Source organism: Vombatus ursinus, unplaced genomic scaffold (genome assembly GCF_900497805.2).
Source record: "Vombatus ursinus unplaced genomic scaffold, bare-nosed wombat genome assembly UNPS02000546.1, whole genome shotgun sequence".
NCBI lineage: Eukaryota > Metazoa > Chordata > Mammalia > Diprotodontia > Vombatidae > Vombatus > Vombatus ursinus.
The window spans coordinates 673,079-686,326 of NW_020940324.1; the positions used below are offsets into that span (position 1 = coordinate 673,079).

At 52.3% G+C, this 13,248-nt stretch overlaps 1 protein-coding gene across 1 annotated transcript in view; it reads right to left on the reverse strand.

The window, feature by feature from the left end:
• The window catches only part of HCN2 (hyperpolarization activated cyclic nucleotide gated potassium and sodium channel 2), a 24,023-nt gene extending 11,052 nt beyond the window's left edge, over window positions 1-12,971 (reverse strand). The window contains exons 1-3 of the mRNA XM_027857759.1: window positions 12,181-12,971; window positions 3,101-3,524; window positions 761-922 (exon numbers count right to left, since the gene is read on the reverse strand). Of these exons, the coding sequence (XP_027713560.1) occupies window positions 761-922; window positions 3,101-3,524; window positions 12,181-12,971 (1,377 nt within the window). The remainder of the gene's footprint in view (window positions 1-760; window positions 923-3,100; window positions 3,525-12,180) is intronic.
• Window positions 12,972-13,248: the final 277 nt, after the last annotated feature.

Below are 13,248 nucleotides of genomic sequence, written 5' to 3' on the forward strand. Positions count from 1 at the left end.
TCCCAGCCCTGAATTCTATGTCCTAAGGTTCTTTTCAGCTCTGACATTCTCTGTTCATAAAACAGAAAGAGAGAAAAAACCATAAAGCTGGAGAAGCAGGTGGAGGCAGGGACAGAGGCCGGAAGCTGAAGGAGGGCCAGTCAGAGAAATGAAAGGATGTGGTCAGTGGCTGGAGGAAGAGAGACTGGGAGGGGGTCAAGCATGATGCGGCCCCTCCCCAGGCCCTGCAGCTGTGCTCCTGAGGAGCTTCCCCCTCCTGTGTCCTCATTTGCCCTTCTCCAGGGATGGGGGTGGGGAGAGGCCATTCAGGAAAACTGTCCCCTGTGTGCAGGGCTTGAGAACAATGGCTGCAGCTGGCGCCTGGTTCCCAGATCCTTCTCGGACACTCCTTCCTTTCCTCCCTTCCTCTGCATTCCTGGCCAGGCTGCCCACCCCCACTCCTCCCAGCTTGGAGCCTTTCTGTGGGCCTCATCACAGGCCCCAGGCCCTGCCCCACATATAACCCTGGGCTGAGTTAGTGAAGGGGGAGGGCTGGGGGGTGGGGAAGGGCCACCTCAGGGATTGTGGGCTGGGAGGTGTCAGGGACTGGAGGCCTGCAGGGCCAGGCTCAGGAATCAGGAGGGGTTTGGAGGCTTTTTTTGGAGGGGAGAGGGGCAGAGGAGCCTAGGATGTCTGGCTCAGGAATTGAAGATTGGAAGGTTTTTGTGACTTTTTGGGGGGGGGCAGGACCAGAGATTGGGAGGTTCAGGGAAGGACTTACCACCATGCCGTTGATGGAGACCCAGCAGTTCTTAGGGAAATCCTGTAACATGGGCACCAGGAACTGAAGGCACCCGTCCCAGTGGCATAGAAGCAACATCATACTGATGAGGTTGAAAATGCGCATGACGGCACTGGCCAGGTCATAGGTCATGTGGAAGATCTAGGGGCAGGAGTTCGAGGGAACCAATGAAGGAGAGAGAAGGGATACCCCACCCCTACCACACACACTTTCCCCTTCATCCCTAGTTTGCTTTCCAGAGTATGGTCTAGACAGAGCAGCAGGTGTCATTCAACACCCATTTTCCAGATGGGAAAACTGAGGGCACTTCCCCAAGCCACACATGGAGCCAATGAAGCTAGAAACTAACTATGGCTCCTTGGTCTATTAGATTAGGATTTAGCACACTCAAGTGCCAGGCCAGAAAGGGGAAGGACAGGCCATCTGTAGACACTCTCCCCCCATCCAGTCAGGGCCACCCCCTTATATTCAAGCAGAGGGAAAGGCTCAGAGATAAATACAGTCATGGAGAGAGAGAGAGAGAGAGAGAGAGAGAGAGAGAGAGAGAGAAACAGCACCCAGAGAAAGACCCCCAGGGACAGAGATCCCTAGGAGAGACACAGAGACCAACACAGGCACCCAGAGGTGGACACAGGAGACCCAAATGCCCACACAGGAGGGGCAGCCCCCTCCTATTCATTCTCCCATCCAACCCAGCCCCCTGTGTCTCTCCAAACACACACAGAGACTATTTACAGCCTGGTCACACCCCCTGGCTAGACACCCAACACCTACACACACAGAGGAACAACCCCACCTCAGACACACCAGGCTATTTAGAGCCATGACATACCGCCCTCGCCTCCCCAGACATCCCCGTCCTTTGCCCTTTTCTATTCATCCAGAGACATGCACAAACAGCTCCACAGGGGGGTTGGGAGGGAAGGGCCAAAGTCAGGCTTGAGGGGACAGACCCTGAGCTGAGCTCAGTCTCCCAACAGAGAGCACTCCCATCTTTGCAGACCCAGCTCCAATGCGACCTCTTTTAGGAGGTTTGTCTGGACCCCTCCCTCCCCCACTGACCTAGGAGTAATCCTTTCCTCCAAGCCCTCAGATCCCTGAGTCTCTCCCATAGCCCTGCTCACAGCCTGATTACTGCTGCTTCGGTGGAAAGACCTGAATTCAGTCAGGAGATCCGAGTTCAGATCCTGGCTTTAATTTCACCAAATGATTCCTCATCTGTAAAATGCTTATGTTACCTGCCTCCCAGGGTGGTTGTGGGCCAAGCCCTTTAGGACAGCTAAAGGATTTAGAGGCTCAGTCTGGCCTAGAGACACAGGAGCTGCTGTTATTATTAATATCTATTAAACCATAAAATGGCATCGAAATGGGAGCAATGACTTGTGATCATAATTATCATTATCTGTGGGATGTAGCTTATGTCCTCTGCCAGACTATGTAGGGATAAGAGTTTATCCATCTTTGTGAATGGCTCAGCTCAGCTCAGCCCAGCACACAGTAAGGTCTTAACAAATGTTTGGGAGAGAGAGAGCGGAGGCAGGGAGATACGCAGAAGAATTGGGGAGGGAAGGGGACAGAATAAGAAGGAAGAGAAGAAAGGGAAGGAAGGAAACAAGGGAAGAAAGGGATGGAGGAAAGGAAGAGGAATGAAGAGGGAGGGGAAGGAAGGAAGAAGGGGAGGAAGGGAAGAAAGCCATGGAAGAACAGAGGGATGGAGAAAAGGAAAGAGGAATGAAGAGGGAGGAAGTAGGGGAGGGAGAGAAAAAAGCCATGGAGGAAAGACGGATGGAGAAAAGGAAAGAAGAATGAAGAGGGAGGGGAATAGGAGAAAGAAAAGAAGGAAGTAGGGGAGGGAGGAAGAAAGCCATGGAAGAACAGTGGGATGGAGGAAGGGAGAGAGGAGTAGAGGGAGATGGGAACAGAAGAAAGGAAGAAGGAGAGGGAGAAAAGAAGGAAAGTACAGAGGAATAGAGGAATGAAGGAGTAGAGGAAAAGAAGAAAGGAAAGAAGAAGGTAGGGAGGGAAGAGGTAAGCAAGCTAGAGAAGGAGGGAAGAAGCAACAAAAATAAGAAAGGATATATGAAAGAGGAGAAGAAAGAAACGGAGGATGAGAAGGAAAGAATAAGGAAGAAAGTCTACCAAGGACCAAGGGAAGGAGACAAGAAGGAAGGAAGGAAAGGAGGGAGAGGGAAGGCAATAGGAAGGAAGCAGTGTTTTCATTGTTTTCTTCCTCTCTCCTCCAGGGACCAAGGAGCAGCTCCAACTCTCCAACGTGCCGAGGTACCAACCCCCCTCTACCTCACCTCAGGAGGGCCTCACCTCCTCCCACTGGTGGATGTAGCGGATGAGGCGGGAGAGGCGTAGCAGGCGCAGGAGACTGAGGATCTTGGTAAATCGGACAATGCGTAAGGCGCGAGCAGTCTTGTAGACCTCTGAGTCAATGCCCTTCTCCACAATGAGGAAGATGTAATCCACAGGGATGGAGGACACGAAGTCCACCACGAACCATGTGCGCAGATACTTCTTCTTGATCTTCTCAGGGTCTAGAATGATCTCAGTGTTGTCCTCTATGACAATGCCGGTGCGGAAGTTCAGAACCAAGTCCATGAGGAAAAAGGTATCTGAGACCACATTGAACACTATCCATGGTGCCGTGGTCTCATCCTTGAAGAAGGTGATACCCACGGGAATGATGATGAGGTTCCCCACCATGAACAGCAGCATAGTGAAGTCCCAGTAGAACCTGTGGCCAGGGAAAGAAGCAATTGGTCATAGCATTCAAAGCTCCAACTCCATCTCCAACCCTGTCTACCCCTTGTCTCTGAGAAGAAGCTTCTTCCACTCCTACCCAAACTCACAAAATATGATAGCTAGAAGAGCAGTGAGAGACAACCATTATGGAGAAACTGAGGCACAGAGAGGGAGAGGAGATTGCCCAAAGTCCCAAAATGAATAAGTGTAAGAACCAGGAACAGAACCCAGGTATCCTGACTGCTGATCCAGGACTCTGGTTTGGGATACTTCACATTCTCCTTACAATTAGAGCTGGTCAAAAGAAGAATGGAGATGGAGATGGAGAGAGAGAGAGAGAGAGAGAGAGAGAGTCAGAGACAGAGAGAGACAGAGACAGGGAGAGAGATAGAGAGACAGAGAGAGAGGCACAGACACAGACACAGAGACAGAGACAGAGAGAGAGACAGAGAGAGAGAGAGAGAGAGAGCTCCTCATTACTTGAGGTATCCAAGTGGAGACCAGGTGAGTCTCCATAAGAAAGTCATAAAGGTGATTCTTGCACCAAGAAGACCACTGGGCCAGAGGACCACCAAAGTCCCTTCCACCCTTTAGTCTAAACAGGGGTTGACCTCTTTTGTGTCATGGACCCCTTTGGGAGTCTAGGGAGACCTATGGATCCCTTCTTGGACTAATATTTTTAAAGGCATAAAATAAAATACATAGGATTACAAAGGAAACCAATTATATTGAAAGAATTATAAAATTTGTTTAAAGTTTGCAGACCCTAGGTTAAGAACCCCTCAATAACATCCATCAGGGACTGAATTTTGCAAGTGGGAAAGACCTTGGGGATCCGCAGGTCCAACCTCCTCATTTTACAGATGGAGAAGCTAAACTGAGGTCCAGAGAAAGGGAAGGGACCATTTTCCTATGGACTCCTGACCCATCTCCAATAGCTCCCCCCAGTTGGGTGGGAAGTTGAGCGGGCACAAGGCTAGGAGCCATGGATGTCTTGCCAGTGGACTTCCAGTAGACTATAAGGCAACAGGGTGGGATGTGGAAAGGTGGCAAGAAGTACTCAGAAGGGGCTTGGAAGGGCCAAAAAAAAGAGGCAAAGGATTTGGGTGGGTTTTTTCCCAGAAAGTCAATCTTGGCATCAAATGTTCCACCAAATAGATCAGCATTTCTGTTGGGGTGGAAGCTGGGGGAAGAAGAGGATAAGCCCCCAATAATCCTGGGTCCTAGAGCCTAGCATCTCAAGGACACATTCTAGTCCCCATCTTCCCTTCCTCCCCATGACCTTTCCTAGGATGATGCAAGGTCACAGGCAGTCAGCAAAGGCAAAGAGGCCCCGCAAAGTCTCATACTTTTCCTTAGCAAAGTTAAAAGCCAGGAGGGGGCTCAGGGAGGTTTTTCAGCTCTGCTCCACTGTCCCAAGTTAAAACCTCAATGCTCCCACTGTGTGGATTCCTTAAAGGCAAACCCGCAAGATGCGTCAGGAAACAGGCTCCCCCCTCCTCCTGCCCAAGGCCCTGGGGTCAGTTCCCAGTCACAGAGGGGACCTGGAATGCATCAAGTCCTCTCATCCCCCTCCTCAAGCTCCCATCTTCCTCAACCTCCATTCCCATCCTTCAACACCAGCTCTCTCACTGATTTTTCCCATCTTTCCTGCCTTCAAGCTCAAATGATCCCACCACCCCCCCACCTGGAGTTAGGCATGAATGAGATTTCCCATGACAGAGAGCTCAATATCTCCCAAGGCAGCCTTTTCCACGTTGGGACAATTCAGATTGTTAGAAAGTTTTTCCTTACGTTGAGCCAAGATCTGATTCAGCAGATCCTGCCCTGTTTTTAGTCTCTGGGGTCCAGCAGAAGTTTCTAGGAGGCAGTCTTTCTAATATCTAAAGACAACACTCATATAGCCCTTTACCCCAAAATCTTCACATGGCAGGGTCACCAGACCCCTGGCAGCCCCCACTTTCTAAAATATGACCCTAGAACTGGACACAATACAAGTCAACTAGGGCCTGATCAGGACTGACACCTCCTCAGATTAAGGAGAATCCTGCCCCTAGATTTAACTTGGGAATGCTGCCCATCTTGCTCCCCTCCATGACCCTACGGTACTAGGAGAGTTCCTGATGCTGCCATTGTATGAGGGAGGCCACTGGGACTGTGGCCTCTTCCACTGCAATCCCAATGTGCTCCCTGCCTCAACTGGGCAAAGCCACTTCATCTTCTCAAGTGTCCTCAGCTGGCCCATAGCCAGCTGGACCTGAGCCATGCCCAAGCAAGTACCTGTGTCACTGCCAGCCCAACCAGCCCCAGGCTGGAGATCCTGGCTCCAACCCTGAGATCTCATCCCTCCTACTGCTAGAGTTAGAGGCACACTGGCATGGTGGAAAGAGCCCTGGATAGGCAGTCAGAAAGCCAGGTTTCAAGTCTTGGCTTTGCCAGACTCAATGTGTGACCATAGGCAAGGTCCTTCCCATCTCTGGGTTTTAATTCCCCATTTGTAAGATGAAGAGGCAAAACTCTAAGGTCCTTTCCAGATCTGAGATCCTACAGGCATGGAGAAATGGAGTATAGGAATGTGCTCTGGGCATTGGCACTGTTCTTCTCTACACACACACACACACACACACACACACACACACACACACACACAGCTTCCTGGAAATCCTTCTCAGGCAAGGGATGTGATTCAGAGCCACTTAACAGTTCAGCCACCTAAAAGAGATCTTCCCAGCTCAAGGCCAAAGATGAGAGAGGTCAAATGTGGACAATGACGAGAAAGGGGACAAGCTTCTGATCCCCAACCAAGCATCAGGAAAACCATAGCCTGGGCCAGGAATCATTTGTGGTTCGGGATCTGGGATCAGAATTTAAAGATCAGAGGTCAAGAATTAAGACTCATAATTTGGGAGTTTCCCTCTGTTTCCCACCTTCTTCATAGCAACAGCAAATTCCAAGGAATATCTTTGGTAAAATACCCTTGAGTCTGGACAGAAAGTGAACAGTCCAGCCATGCTGGCATCCCTAGGATGGGAAGTCCCAGTGCTCCTGATTCAGAATCACCACTGAAATGAGCTCTGTTCCTTCACCATGTGGTGTCTTGGGAGAGACTGGAACAATCAGGAGACAAATCATTGGCCTAGGGAGGCTTGTTCTGACTCAGTGACATGGACAACTTGCTGGTAGGTATGACTTGGCCAGCCTTTTGGGCTATGAGCATCAAGAGACGAGAGAGGTCACACTTTGCCCAGGGGCTCTTTTAGCCCTCTCACCCATTCAAGGAAGAGGGTGAAATGTAGTTGAAGCTACCACCTTCCTCCTCAGACTCATGAAGCAAGGATTCCTTCCCTCCCTTCAACCCCCCGTCCCCCAGCCAAGCTTGAGAATTATGGCTCTCTGTAGCTTAAATCAGAATCCCACACCACCTGTTGCAAGTTAGGCCAGGAAGAGACAGGGTGGGAAATGTGGAAGAAGGCAGATTAAGTATCATGAATGTTAGGTATGGTTCACCCAATGATCTTGCGACCTGGAAAGGCTCCCTTAACCAATCTAGGCCTTGGTCTCCCTTGTCTGAAAAATAGGTCTATCATTCCGGGCACAGGTAGGCCATAGATAAAAAATACAATTGTCCACAAGAAGGGAGTTTGGGGCTTTCAGGAGATAAGGGCCTCTGAAAACCCATGAGGTTGGGTTATTATTTCTAAAGCTACCTCTCCCTCCCTTGAACTGGAACATAAGGGGTGAGGGGGAGAAGCATTAACTCCGTGATTCATGTCAGCTCTGTGGTTTATCCCAGAGATGATAATGCAGGAATTAATTTCCCAGGGATTTGTAAATAAGGTTTCTGGTTTGACCTCCAACCTTGTGATCGGCTGATCTCTACAGCCATCTGGGGAAAATTTAACCCACCCAAGATCAACTCAACCTTTGCCAATCAGCTGACCAGAGAGGCTCAAGAAGGACCTAGAATCCCAAAGGGACTTGATCTGTCTAAAATATCCTTTCTCAAGCTAAGTCCCAATTGTCTAAAGTATTTGGACAGGGGCTAAGTGACTGCTTATGGGAGATGTCACAGAGAAGCTTCCTCCTAGGGCTAGATCAGCAGCTCAGAACTTTGTCTTTAAGTGCATAAAACAAAATACAAAAAATTACCAAAAAATGCAAATCATATTGAAATGCAATTATTTTAAAAAAACAAATTCACAGACCCTGGGCTAAGAGTCCCTGGATAAGATAATTTCTGAGGCACTTCATGATTTTTATATTCTTACATTCTATATTATCAGGTCTTTCCATATTCTATAGCCTAAGGTATTTCTAATCCTAACATTCTCTCCTCAGTGTTCTAAATGCCTTCCCAGCCCTGACATTCTGTGTTCTAAAGGCCCTCACAGCTCTGACATTCTGGGTTCTAAGGGTCCTCCCCAGCTTTGACATTCTGCATTCTAAGGGCCCTCTCAGGTCTGACATTCTGTGTTCTGGTGGCTCTCCCAGCTCTGATAACCTGAGTTCTAAGAGCCCCCCAAGCTCTGACATTCTGTGTTCTAAGGGCCCTCCCAGCTATGATACCCTGGGTTCTAAGGCCTCCCCCCCAGCTTTGACATTCTGTGTTCTAAAGGCCCTCTGAGCTCTTCTGTGTGTTATAAATCCCTTTCTCCAGTCAGCTGGAGGAGGTGGGGTACTACTGAGCATAGACGGATATTTGGGTAGACACAGGCCTGCCAACTAAACGGACTTCTCCTCCAGCACTGGAGCCAGCAAATGCCCTACCCGACTCCATCAAAGTGCTACCCAAGAAGGGGGCCTAAGCCAAAGCAGGCCATATAAAAGGTAAATTGCTTCCAGAATCAAAGAGAGTTAGTTGGAAAGGCAAGACCACAGGAATAACAATAACAACACACGTACAGCACACTTTACAGTCTACAAAGTCATTTCCAATCCTTCATCTCCTACAGCACACAAGAGATGGAGATGATAAGGGTTATCTTCATTTTACAGAATGGGAAACTGAGGTCCAGAGCATAGAAGAGACTTGCTACATAGTGACAGAGCCATAATTAGAACTCAAATCTCCTTATTCTTAACCCAGAGCTCTATGCCCCATATCCCAGTACCTAGGAAATCCAAACCTTTGGGCAGACTTTAATCTCCAGGACACCAGCCTCTTGCTCAGGGTTACTCTTGCCTCTTCCCCCTTCACCCCATTCACTCATCCCTAACTACTAGGCAAGTGGTGTGTGTGTATGTGTGTGTGTGTGTGTGTGTGTGTGTGTGTGTTTACACACAAGAGTAAATGCAATACCTGCATACAAAAAAAGAAGTCATAGATAAGTGGACTAGTGAGAGGAAAGAATGGAGAGGATGCCAGGAGGCAGGATGCTTGAGTTTGGGGCCTGGCTCCACTGAGCTGGGGAACCTGTCAGAGTTCCTCATGAATACGTTGAAGAGTCAGACAGTGGTTTCTCTCTCCTGGCCCTACTCACTGGCCCCAGGAAGGAGCAGATTTGTGTCTAGGGGGTCCTTTCTTATTTCCAATCAGAAACTTTCTTAGCATAGGAGTCAGGCATACGTAAGTCTCCTTGTGAAGGATTCAGGGTCTTCCCACACCTTGATGTCCCCAGCGCCTGTCACCAAGAGCTATAACCTGTTCCATACATCTGGGCTCCCTCTCTTACTCAGCATGTCAGAACCTGGAGGGATCTTAAAATACAGGGCACAGAATGTTAGAGTTGGGCAGGACCTCACTCCAATCCCTTCCTTTTAGAAAGAGGGAAACTGAGGTCCGTATGGAGAAAGAGACTTGCCCAAGGTCACATGAAAAGCTAGCAGTACAGTCATAACACCGAAGTCCAGGTTTTCTGACACCAGACTCAATCCTTTATATTATACTAAACCCAGATCTCCTGTCTCCCCAGTCTCTTCTCTCCCCACCCCTGCTTCCTTTCCAAGACACTAATTTCATCCTGGAGTGGTTTAGTTCAGAGAGTTTGGAGCGCCAAGGGGTGGGCAAGAAAGAGTGATTGTTCTTTGTGGACCATCTTCCCAGCTCAAAAGCATGGAGTTCTGAAGTCATCCAACTCTCCTGGATTAAGGAAGCCCACTGGTTGGGAGGGTCTAGACCAGGGGTGGGGAACCTGTGGCCCTCTAGGTCCTCAAGTGCAGCCCTTTAACTGAATCCAAACTTTACAGAACAAATCCCGTTAATAAAAGGATTGGTCTCGAGGCTGCAGGTTCCCCACCCCTGGTTTAGATTGAAGGGTCTCCCCCCATCTGTAGAGAATACTTCTGCCCTAGGGTGATTCCCTAGAGACTTCCCTAGGGCAAGTAGCCCTGCCCATAAGTAGTTACCCTAGGAATAGACCTCACCCTAAGGAACTATCCAAAGCCTGAAATGAGCCTGGGATCATCTGGTCAGCCCACACATTGGATGGTTGGAGACAGACCCACTTTGGGAAAGGGGTGGGGGACATTCTGCAAAGAGAAATAATAATTCTTTATCCCTCCCTGCGGGTGTCTCCCAGGAGTGCCAGCCATCTGTCAGTCCTCCTCTTGACACCCCCAAAGGGAAGCATTCCATCCATATTTTTTTCTTATTCATCTTGTAGAAAGGCAAACTGAGGTCCTGAGGAAAGTGGTTTGAGTGGATGTCTACAGTAAAGAAAAAGGATGATTTGGCCCAGAACAAAAGTGTTCTACATTCCCTAGGTCCATGTTTCCCTCACTACTCTCAAAATGAGGTTTGTCTAGAGAGAACTGAACAGCTGGGACATCTTTCCCCCCAGGGGAAGATCAAGCACATGCCCCTAGATTCAAAATTATAACTAAAGAAATTGGGGGAGGGTCCCTAAGGCACCTTCCTGAAGAAAGGGGAGCATAAAAAACTCACTGTCCCCAGGGCCATTGAGGGAATCCTCCATAATGTTTCTGAGACCCCTCTTTCCCCTCCCCCCCCCAAAAAAACCCTTCCTACACCTTTGGATCATAGAATTTAGAATTGTGGAGATAATCTAGTTTAATTCTCTCACTTTACAGATCTAGAAAGAAGGGACTTTCCCAAGGTCATACAGGTAGTAAGAAGCCAATCTAAATTTCAAACCCTGGTCTTCTGACTTCAAATCCTCTGCTCTTTTCACAATAGCACAATGACTCCCTCCTCTTCCCAGCTCACCAGGTTCAGTAGGATTGGGACAAAACAGGGGTGAAGTTCTGCCCCCCCAACAGAGTAGGGATGGAGGCTTAGAGGGACTGACAATAGAATGAGGCCCACCCATTTCTGTTCACCCTATTTTTGACCCCCGATCCTCAGATTCCCCTTAGACCAGCCTGTTTAGACTTATATAGGTGGGAGAGAAAGAAATACAAGGGGAAGGGAAGAGACAAGATCTAGGGGGATTTCAATCTGGCTTTAAGCAAAGAGCCGTAGGCAGAGGGAGAGGACAGGAATGGATAGAAGACAGCAAGCAGAGAGGACAGCAGGAGGGGGGGAGCTGCCCAAGGCCCAGCCCTGCGGTTGCAGGAAGGTGGTTACTCGGGAGGCAGCAGGCTATGATTGCTAAGGATCCTTAAGTGAAGTGGCCTCCGCTGCTGTCCTTGGTGCTGAAAGTCTTAGAGCCCAGAGACTCGGGAGAAGGCATCCGCAGACTTTTATGTCTGTATCTTACAGAACAAGAATCATGCGGGCATATATTGACACCGCACCACCACAGAAACAACACTGAGAGAGATGACACACATGCACACACAGATACGTAAACTCACAGCGAAACCACCCATTCACATATACATACACCTCACCAAGACATACAATGACACATGGTCACACACACAAAACAGAGACGGGGCCTCCCCCTCTCAGATTCAGAACCAGACTAACATGGTGGAGGGGAAGGGCAGCTCTCAGACCCGCGTCCTTGAGGCTCTGTTCCTCCACCCCTAATATTTTTCCTGAGGCCAGCGCATCCCTACTAAACCCCGACCTGGGACCCCTGGCGTCCAATCTCTCCCAGCTGCCCCCGCCCCTTCTCCGTCCTTCCTCAGTGCCCGATTTGCCCTAGCTGTTCCGACCCAGGTCTGGGCTGGGCGGGTTCATTCAGAAAGACCCGGGCCTTCCCAATTACTTGACCTTCCCCTCTATTCGTCCTTTTCAGCAACCTCTCCACCCCCTCCTCCTCCTCACATAGAGGCACTCCCCAGGTCTCTTGGGATCTCTCCTAGATCCCTGTATCTTGACGTGTTCGCACCCCTGCTATGCGGCTACCCCGACCCCCGACCCCCAGACCCCTCCCCCTTCATATATGATATGCCGCTCTTTGACCTCCAGCCCCCAGACTCTATACAATGTGCCACTCTCCGACCCTCAATCACTAGACCTCCCCGCGCCCCAAACAATATGCCCCTCTCTGACTCCAGGGGTCAGCGCTCCTTCTGGCAGCCCCTTCTCCACTCTCAGACCTCCCCTCCTTCCTCACCTCGGGCGCCCCTGAGTCAGGTTCCCCCTTCCAACCCCAGACCCCCCCCTTCACCTCCAGAACCTCCTGCAGGGTCCCCCCCTTCCCACCTCCAGACGCCCCTTCCCTCCCCGCCCCCAGCGCCCCCTGCAGGCCTGCCCCTGCTACTGAGCTCTCTGCCCCGGAGCGCCGGGCGGCGGGCACCTGAAGTCGCTGTAGGGGTGGATGATCCAGGCCCCCGCCGACTTGACGCGCTCCTGCTCCCGCTCCACGGCCTTCTGGCTGCCGAACATGCGCAGCGAGAACTTGTTGACCCCAGGCTGGAGCATGGCCCCGAACTGGCGCTGCAGGAAGCTGGCCTGGCTGCCCCGCGCCTCCCCGCCGGGGCCGGCCTCGTCGCAGTCCCCAGGCCCCGCCTCGTCTCCCGCCTTGAGCGCGGGCCCCGGGGAGCCGGGGCCCGAGGCAGGGCCGGAACCGGGAGCGCACGAGAAGGAGACCTTGGGGCCCCGCGCTGCTGCTGCGGCGGCGGCGGCCGCATCCTCCGGGGGGCCCGGGCCGGGGCCCGGGCTGCACTGCGGAGGCTCCCCCCCGCGCCGGCACTCGCCGTTCGGGCTGCCCTTGGCCGCGGCCGGGCCGGGGGGCGGCTTCCCGGGCCGCGCGCCCAGGCTGCCCCGGGCCCGGCCACTGGGCTCCGACTCCGTCGCGGGCTCCGGACCCCCGTGGCTGCCGGGACTCCCGGGGCCGCCGGGACTCCCGGGGCCTCCCGGGCCCGGCTCGCGCTCCCGCTCAGGTTGCTGCTGTTGCTGCTGCTGCTGCTGCTGCGGCGGCGGCGGCGGTTGCGGTTCCGGCTGCGGCGGCTCCGGCTTAGGCGGACACTGGGGCTGCTGCGGCGAAGGCTGCGGCGGAGGCGGCGGCGGCGGCGGCGGCGGCGGCGGCTGAGCCGGGGGCGGCCCCTGGCCCTCCCCGGGCCGCGCGCTGCCCGCCCGCCCGTCCATGGCCGCGCAGAGCTGGGCAGTGCGGAGTCCGCCCGGCCGCCCGGAGCCCGAGGCGGGGAGCCGACCGACAGACCCGGGGAGGGAGGGGCAGGCACACGCGCCGCCGCGCCGGGAGGAGCCGTGGGAGGAGCTAAAGGCGCGGAGGGGCAGAGGGGCGGAGGGGGAGCCGGAGCGGGCTGGGGGTGGGGGGGGGTAAGTGGTATCTCAGAATGTCAGAACCGGGAGGGACTGAGGACCCAGAGTGTCCGAGGAGAGAGGGACCTCGAACCTAGGCTGT